Source organism: Penaeus monodon, chromosome 6, assembly GCF_015228065.2.
Source record: "Penaeus monodon isolate SGIC_2016 chromosome 6, NSTDA_Pmon_1, whole genome shotgun sequence".
Taxonomy (NCBI): Eukaryota; Metazoa; Arthropoda; class Malacostraca; order Decapoda; family Penaeidae; genus Penaeus; species Penaeus monodon.
Window position 1 is genome coordinate 15,451,177 of NC_051391.1, and position 10,000 is coordinate 15,461,176.

The window sequence follows — 10,000 nt, forward strand, 5'->3', positions numbered from 1 at the left end:
GGGTACATTTTCATTCTTTTCTTCGCAGGACAGGTGAATATCATTAGATAGACTTAAGTTGCGTAAGTCAGTTTTTTCTCAACCAGATTCAACTTCCTTGTAGTCAGTTTCGCCAGTATTACCCGAATAAACCTAAACCTTAACTTACATAAAGGTTAACATTTTCATAAGCGGTTGGTAGCAAACACCAAGCATACGGTTGGGTGGGTTTAGTAACATTCGGGTAATGCAGATTAGTTAGCGGTATAGGATAATATTAGAATGTATCACCATTAGTAAAAAGTCACTTTTATATGTGTGTGTATATATACATACACACACACACACACACACAAACACACGTGTATATGTATATATATATATATATATATATATATATATATATATATATATATATATATATATATATATATATATATATATATATATATATGTGTGTGTGTGGTGTGTGTGTGTGTGTGTGTGTGTGTGTGTGTGTGTGTGTGTGTGTGTGTGTGTGTGTGTGTGTGTGTGTGTGTGTGTGTGTGTTAAAGGTAACACCGGCACTCTCCGTGGAAAGGAACTGGGGACCCTACCACGTACTCACTCCAATATCATCACATGAAAACTACAATTAAGTATCATGCTGGGACCACGGCGGCTCAAACATGAACCTACCGTTAAAAATAATATATATATGTGTGTGTGTGTGTGTGTGTGTGTGTGTGTGTGTGTGTGTGTGTGTGTGTGTGTGTGTGTGTGTGTGTGTGTGTGTGTGTGTGTGTGTGTGTGTGTGTGTGTGTACATATATATATTTATTTATTTATCTATTCATTTATTTATTTATCCTCCCCCCATATATATATATATATATATATATATATATATATATATATATATATATATATATATATATATATGTATGTATGTGTGTGTGTGCGTTTATATATTTACGTATATGTACCACTTATGGGCAAAATAACGCCCTCTTTTGCCGTCAGTGGGACACAGGCCATCAGATGGATTGGTCAGCGGTGCGAATTCTTTCCTTCCACTGATGTCCACGGCCGAAGACTGGTGGAATCCTCCTTAATAAAGCTGCTGCCTAATTTCAGCGGCTTTTCACCTTGCCTATAGTCTCCTCGCTTCCCACAATCTCCGCCTTCTCCCTTATGCAGGCCACTCTGCGCTTAGTCCGCCCGATCCTCCGACCTAATCTGACCTCCCTACGCTTCCGTTCGTCTGTCTCATTTTCAATAAATACAGTTTTTGCATTGTGTTTTTTTCTACCATAGTATGTATGTGTGTGTGAACCAATATCGGGTTGAGAGAAAGGTACGATAGACTGGTTCGTGATGGAGAAGTTTGAAGAACTCTGGTCTAAGCCATCTACAAATATTGCTGTGGAATCTCGGTACTTCCAAGCATGTTGTAGGAATTTTGTTTTCATGAATCTTACTTGTTCTAAGGAGGAAGCAAGTAATTCTACCTGGAAGAATGAATTTACATGAATGGGTTGCACGTAAAAGATCTACGGCTTCTGCGCATAACTTCACACATTAATTGTGGATTGGATGTACCAGCATCTCTAATTAGGGCTTTTCAAAGGATTGTTAATTCCGTCGATGCTAGTACGAAGCAGTGAGGTGGACTCTCCCCATAGTACAACCACTTCTTCTATCCGCCCGATCTCTCGGAGCATCTACCAGTCCCCTCCGCGTCGTCATTTTCTAATACTTTTTCATTTTTTTTTTCACCAACTCATTATTTTTGTGTGCCATGAATGGTGAGGCAACAACATGATTTCGTAGGAGAGTTTGAGACCTGCTCTAGCTCTACAAAATGCTGTGTTCTACTTGGCATCTTGTTATGCATTTCTCATGATCCTTACTCTTTCAAGGAAGCATCCATCCTCTTTTTTGAGAATGACTTCAATGAATGGTTTGCTATTAAATGATTTTAGCTTGTAACTTCATAATTGTGATTGATGCATATCCCAATACGATTAAAAGGATGTGTATTACAGCGATGTTTTATGTGAAAGTTGGGTTCATTTTCGCGCTTCACTGGAACATGAATAGAGCATCTGTTTTTTAATCACACGTTTTTCCTATTCTTATCACAGTGGATGGACTCTAAACTATTCTGTATGTAATTACGCAATTTTATTTCCGGAACTTACTTGCATGCATGACATTTATTTGATGTTTTATCAAATTTCATTCAGTAAAATAATTTAATTGGTTCAGTATTGTCATTCAACTAATCTAATTTGGTTGATGCCATGACTTTTAAGAATCAAAATATTGTTCATATGCTTCATGCCTTTTCGGAAAGTATCAGAAAATCTTACTTCAATTCTTGACGGATAATTGAGTGCAAGGAAAGTTGGTGTACCAAATTTGAACGGAAATGGGTGAGAAATAGTACCTGATCTTGGAGTGAAACACCAACTTATCTGTAGGATAGACTCCAAAGGGATATACCTGACTCGCAGGACAGGGGGGGGGTGGAGGAGCAAATGCCACTACTGTCCTTCACCTTGCAGAGGTGGGGATACAGGCCTATCGTCCAATCCTTCCGCTCCTTCTGCTAGCATTCGATGGGGAGTCTTCATGCAGAGTCTTTGACATCAGTTATCCAAGAGGTCTTGGCAGTTGCATTCGTTTCTATGTCGACTTTTTGCCCCAATCACAATAAAGCTTAATTTTCATGATATTTTGCCAAATTATATGTCCTTGATAGATAATCTGATTTGGACTGTTGTCTTGCTCATGTATGCATTGAGCTTTGGGTTTTCCCATTTTTTATATGAGCTGGGTTCACTTCTGCCATGAACCCCATCCCATCCAGTTTGAGGATAGCTGTGCCTAGCTTTGGGCACAATGGTTCCTGAAGGCTTTTCTTTCTTACTTAAAAAAGGAGAAGTGCTTCTTATGCTAAGCCTCTTTCCATGGTATTTGGTATATGATGACTGGTACTTTCCTTGAGTGTTATTGCCTGACATACCCCGGCTGCCACGCTATATTTCCAAGCACTTATTTTGGGACCTCGCCTTACCATTTTGTCAGTAGCTATTTTTAGCTGAGATGACAGTCATTGCCCCGTCTGCATCTACGTTTGCCTATCAAGAAATCTCCTTTGAACAAATAGTTTTGTAGAACCTTGGATGGCAATTCCTTTTTCCTGGAATGATTTTTTCTCCTTTTCTACAGAAAACTTGGAATCCCTCCAAAGGCCAAACAAACACACACACACACAGTTAGTAATTCCACCTTCTGTGTGTCACCCACTTGATCATCAGAGCATTGTTTTCCAAAGACCTCTTGGGCTGTTCCTACTTTACTGATTGGTTAACCTTTACAGGAACTTTGAGGCATTATAGCACAAATTTAGGTGATGCAAACTTAAGAGTTTTCCCTTAAACTGTCTATTAGGTTCTCTGGGACCTAGTATGGTGACCATGGGCATTTTGGCCTTCCATGTCTCAACGGATGTGTTTTGTTTTTCTGTGATACCAGTTACATTGCCCTGTCATAGCTCTTCCCAGATTTCATGTTGTCCTCCTACACACTATTCTCGCTACTTCAGCATAATGTGTCATCTTGATGGAAAAATATCCTTCCTCAACCTGCAGATCACAAATCCTATCTGAATCCATGAGGACTTCCTTGAATTTGATGCACACACATACACACACACCTGTTGCTGTATGGCCCTCGATCTCGGCTTGTCCTCATTTGATGCAGATGTCAAATGTTGATTTGCATCACTTCCTGTAACCGAAGCGCCATTTAAGAAGGTAAATATATTTGCTGACCGTCATTACATGGAGGTCACCTTGTCTGGCAGGTACTACATGTCAGTGTTGAGAATTCATAATGGTGTGTCAACTAAACCTTTATGGTAAACTCCGAACTGTGCCATTCTTTTCTTATTAGCTACAGAGACTATGGAAATCTTCATAAAATAAGTTCTGTTTTCATCAAACCATGGCTTCAACTCTCACCCAAGTCCAGCAAGGGGAGAAAATGTCCAACACAAGGCATCTTGAACTAATGTTTTTATGTGCATGATATTTCCAGTGCCTTTAGGGTCTTCAGTCCCTTGAGACTGAACCTCGCAATGGGGGCCCAAGATTTCCCTTTATTCTGGTATGTTAGATGCTCTGCTTTTTCAGGTCTGTTGCTTTATCATCCAGGTTCATTGACCTGCAATGTTTCAAGTGTGTGTGTGTGTGTGTGTGTGTGTGTGTGTGTGTGTGTGTGTGTGTGTGTGTGTGTGTGTGTGTGGTGTGTGTGTGTGTGTGTGTGTGTGTGTGTGTGTGTGTGTGTGTGTGTGTGTGTGTGTGTGTGTGTTGTGTGTGTGTGTGTGTGTGTGTGTGTGTGTGTGTGTTTGCCTTCCCACTAACATTAATTAGTCCAATCTACAACACAAAGTTATCACTGAACCTTATTACTTACTCCACAAATAACAGGAATACAATAAACAGCATACACTTCATTTCTGATCTTAAATCATGGTTTAGATGCATGGAAACATCTAGTTTTAATTCAATATCAGACTGAGAACACGACAGTGGTCTTTGCAAAGCTTCTAGATCAGTAGATTAGGAAGAATCCACCGTCTTATTGCCTGACATTTTTTGCAGGGTGTGCGCTTGTAAGATATAATTGATTCTAGCCTTTTTTATTGTGAGAATTTGACACAAATCATTGAATTTCTATTTAGGGGAACTTTTATAATAGTTTACAAGCTGTAATTAAATGAGTTACAGGCCGTCTTTTCCTCTGTTCATCCGTTACAAAATATATAATTTCTGCATCAGATAGAACTGAGCAAATTTCTTCTCTTATTTGATTAACAGGATTAAAAATTAGCTGACAGAAAGAACATTAAGGAGAGTGTGGCAAAGTAAAGGTGAAAGGAGATTAATGAAAACTTCAGCACGAGTTTAGTATTAAACTAAAAAACGGTTATATTTCCTTCGTCTCTAGTTCTGTTTTAAGCTACCAGTGTTATTGTATCATTGTTTTTAAAGTACTTACTATATCCTGATCCTGTTTCTCTGTGGCGTTGCTCAGTATAACGTGTATGTGTAAATTTGGATTTAAGCACTGAAGATGACTTTTTCTTTCTTTTGTTTGTGTATATATATATATATATATATATATATATATATATATATATATGTGTGTGTATATATATATAATATATATATATGTATGTATGTATGTATGTATATATATATATCATATATATATATATATATATATATATATATATATATATATATATATATATATATATATATATATATATATTTTTTTTTTTTTTTTTTTTTTTTTTTTTTTTTTTTTTTATGTTCTCGAATTTCAGCTTACAAATCAGATAATTCATTGTTCGCCAGTAGCATCACAAAACCTAATCTTACCACAAACCTCACCGCAAAACATGACTTACCAACAGTTTCAAATATCTCTTCTTTATTTCCTTTTAGCAGGAAACGCTGAATTTGGTTACGACAGGTTTGTTTACAAGAACACGTCGCAATAAAGACTTTTCAAAATCTTGACTTTGTTCCATGATCAATAAGTAATAATCATTCTTACTCTTATTACTACTGTCATCATTATCATTTGCTTTAGTTCTAAATTATCACCAATGTCAAGGAGTTAATAATTTGATGACACTCTTTTCTCTTCCTTTCTTCTCGTCCTTTTCTTGGCTGATCGCAGGCTAAGGACCAGTCCATGAATTTAGGGGATTATTCACTTTTGCAAAGGGTTCTGTGAATAGTTGAAATTTTATTTTTATTAGAAAGGTTGTTATATTACTATCCATGTGATTTATTAATTTCATCACGTGTTTCTGATTACCTTCGTTGGAACACTGTTATTTATCTTTAGGTATGTAATTGTTATCAATAATTTTTTTCAGAAATGCACTTAACCACGTTTGCTGGTTTCCCCACTTCCCCCGCCCCCTTCAACTTATTCATCATTCCCCCCTTGCCCGACCCCCCCCCCCCCAATTTTACATAAACCCCGAGAGCCAGAAGTCACGCCAGGGCACGGAAGGTTGGTGGTATCAGTAGCGTCTTGTCCAAGGACAGGGAAGGAACTCGTCTTCAAAAAGAGTCATTGCGACTGACTCGTTCATAGCTGTCTAAGAGGCTGTCTACTCATCTGACGATCTTGCAGACCGAGGAGCTTAACTTTTCACACTTGTAAGTTTATTTTTTTTGCACACGTTAGAATTTGTGAGTTTTAGCCGTCGTGTTTATGAGTCGAAGAGAGTGAAATTCATGAATAGTCTACGGTGGCTCATGGCTTTTTAGTTCTTCAAGTGATTAGACTTCTCTTCCCATTTTAGTGATTTAAAGATCCACACTCTCAAACATATGACTGGAATTCCTTGACTCACTCTTGCTTAAGATTTGTGAATGTAATCAAACCCATTTCTCATTTCATAATCGCAGTCAGAAATTATGTATAATCTCGAGAACCTCATCAGGGCCGCTGCCAGTCCTCGCCATTTCATCGACTTGCCATTTTTTCTTTGTTTCATCTATCTTTCTTTCAATCTTTCCTTTTTCATGAGCACATTTTCTGCGCAAATTGAATCTCCATACCCTGGGAGTACGAACTTCATTCAGCTGCTACCCGGAAGGATGTGAGGCTGAAATGACAATTAATAGCAAATTATGATATTAACAAGAATGTGATTATGATATAACCACTAATACCCTTTAAGCCAACCACCACGGGTTTATGTTCTGCCCCCTGTAGTTTTTGTGAATTTTGTTACATACAGATGGCTCCACATGTGCTCAGCAAGCAAGGATTCCGTCAGATGGCCCTAGTGACCCATCCTGATTTCCCCATTCCTTGAATTGGCGGGGAAATGTGTTTTCTTTTGTTTTTCAATTGATGTTCGTACCGTCATTATTGTTATTGATGTTATGATTATTAAATTGTTACAAAAATCATTTAAGACAATGAAATAATGCAAAAGACCCTTTTCAAAAGTCAAGGTAAAGGGTAAACAGGTGAGATAGGTAGATCTGATAACTTACTTCTTGGTGACTAAGCACTTGTAGAGCCATCTATGTGTAAAAACAATAAATATACTTGTATTACAGTGGACATGTCATGTATTCTTGCCATACGTGCCGATTAGGTTAAGGCGATGCCCTGATAATAATAGCTCGTTTAACAGAAGCAGTGACATATATCATGCCATTACTGAAATACATTATCAATACCAATGATATTAAAAATATACGTTATCATCATCATAACAAGTGGTATTGGTAAAAATATAGCAGTAATATTGTTATCAAGGATTGATGAGAACCACTTATTACATAGGTTGCCCAACTCACATGCTACCTTAATGGTAAAACACTCCACAGGCACGATGGTAGGTCCGTGGGTGTGGGCATGGGTCTGGACGAATATCGTGGCGTGGACAATAGGCCTCGTGGCTGCGTTGGTGATCGGTGTTTTATACACACGTGGTTCAGGCAGGTGCACGTCAACCAGGAGACTGGATGGAAAAACTGTCATTATCACAGGAGCTTCAGCAGGTATGTTACAGCGAGCAGGCGAAGTCCTGTTTAACCAGTTTCATGGTGGTCTTACAGGTGCGTAAGAACAAGATGCGCGTTGGGGAAATCGTGAGTAATAGTTAGCAGTGTTATCAGTCAGATCTGCATGCGACGTTTTGTAACAGCGAAATGTTAGAGATTAAAGTATGATAAGTGAGAAAATTCAAACACTCGGAAGATTTAATCACCTAATCGTACTGTGGTATCAGGATAATGTTTTTTTATGTTTTATGTTTATGCCCTTGCTGTACTGTGTCAGAGCTGCTAAGATGGATATCTTATATCAACTGACCACAGATGGATCAGATGCCAAGCTGTGTGCCCACAACAAGAATAAAAGAGAGTGAGAGGGAGGAAAGGAAGAGAGAGAGGGAGAGAGAGAGGGAGAGAGAGAGAGAGAGAGAGAGAGAGAGAGAGAGAGAGGAGAGAGAGGGAGAGGGAGAGGGAGAGGGAGAGGGAGAGAGAGAGAGAGATTGTGTAATATGATTATATAAACTAGTAAAATAAGTAAACAAAAAAATGTAACCAAAGATGGTAAAACTATCGCAACCTCTGTCAAGTGATGGTCTTCTTAGGTCGCAGCAAGTCATGGTGTAAGTTTTTTTAATAATATTTACAAATCAAGTCATGATTAATTTCATAAACTGATAATGAATAGCTTGCGGAATTTATTAGCCGACTTAAATTTTATTATAATAAGAAAGTACACCAGATTATTCAACCACAGTCATGAGCAAGCAAAATTAAATGCCTGAAAGACTATACCCAACATCTTCTGATCTTTAGAAATTACCTTTGGAATGTCTTGTTTTAATGACTTTCGAAATTTCTCTTGCTACATTTTCGACTATGAATAATATTTCCATTTACGAGAATTAGAATCAGAATTTCTTACTGCATCACTGCACAAATTCGACTACTAGTTGTGTTTTTTTTTTCTCGTTAGCATTCCATTTACATCATTTAAATTAGTTTTATATATAATATGCATGTCACGATTGGTGTTCTTACAGGGATTGGCAAGGAAACAGCGAGGGACTTAGCAGGTCGAGGAGCTCGTGTTATTCTCGCCTGCAGGAACGTCGATAAAGCACAGAAGATTGCCAGTGGGTATTAACGGTCTTGCACAGTTTGAGGAAAGAAAGGACAAAGACAGAATATTCTTAAGGCGCATTCTGATTTGATAAAGAGATAGAAAGACAGATACATAGACAGCTACATGTATATGCACAACATAAATATAATAAAAACGTCTCGGCTTGTACTAAGTCTGATGAGGAACGCTCGAGATTGAAACCTTATTTTCATTCCGTTTATAGTGTGACGCTCTTTCATTTCAACTGTATATGAGTAATATATATATATATATATATATATATAATATATATATATATATATATATATATATATATATATGTATGTATGTATGTATATGATATGTATATGTAATATATATATATATATAAATATACATTACATATACATACATATATATATATATATATATATATTACATATCATATACATACATATATATATATATAAATACATATACATATACATACATACATATATATATATATATATATATATATATATATATATATATATATAATGTATGTATGTATGTATATGTATATATATATGTATATATATATATATGTATATGTATATATATGTATATATATATATGTATATATATATATGTATATATATATATATGTATATGTATATATATATATATGTATATATATATGTATATATATATGTATATATCATCATCATCAAGGGGCTAACGCCGACGGGGGCGCATGGCCGCATCCACCCTTCGCTTCCAGCCACGAGGATCCCTCGAGGCGAGTCTCCAGGCAGGCACACGGCCCATCTCTAGTTCCTCACGACAGGTCTCGTCGAGCTGCCCAAGCCATGATCTCCTAGGACGTCCCACAGGTTCCTCCCCCCAGGGTTGTTCGCAGAGAGAAAACCTGGGGGCGGGGTCGTCCATAGGGAGGCGAGCTAGGTGGCCATAATAGCGGGAGTTGGCGATCCCGGATTATGCAAGAAAACAGGTTTCCCATGCCAGTCTCACGGTGTAAACCCCCGGTTGGACACGTGGTCCTGCCAACTTTTACCCCATGATCCGGCGAAGGGACTTGTTACAAAAGGCATCAAGGCGAGACTCCAAGGCACTGGATAGCGTCAGGTTTCGCTTGCATAGAGCAAACTGGAAGTATAAAGGGCCCTTTGAAGACACGCAGCTTGGTCCTTCGCATAGGTACCGACATCTCCAAACGCTTTTTTGATCGAGTTCATGCTCCTGTTGCCAGCCCAAATCCGTTACTGACTTCCTGGTCTGACAACCCAAGAGATATGGACTACGCTACCAAGGTATGTAAAACTTTCTGTGAC

The 10,000-nt window shown here is 37.7% G+C and overlaps 1 protein-coding gene across 1 annotated transcript in view; it reads left to right on the top strand.

The window, feature by feature from the left end:
• Positions 1-6,060: 6,060 nt before the first annotated feature.
• Positions 6,061-10,000, top strand: part of LOC119574275 (retinol dehydrogenase 11-like) — a gene marked incomplete in the record, with an annotated part of 17,530 nt that continues 13,590 nt past the window's right edge. Inside the window, 3 exon segments of the mRNA XM_037921459.1 lie at positions 6,061-6,208; positions 7,397-7,570; positions 8,605-8,697. Coding sequence (XP_037777387.1) covers positions 7,402-7,570; positions 8,605-8,697 — 262 coding nt within the window.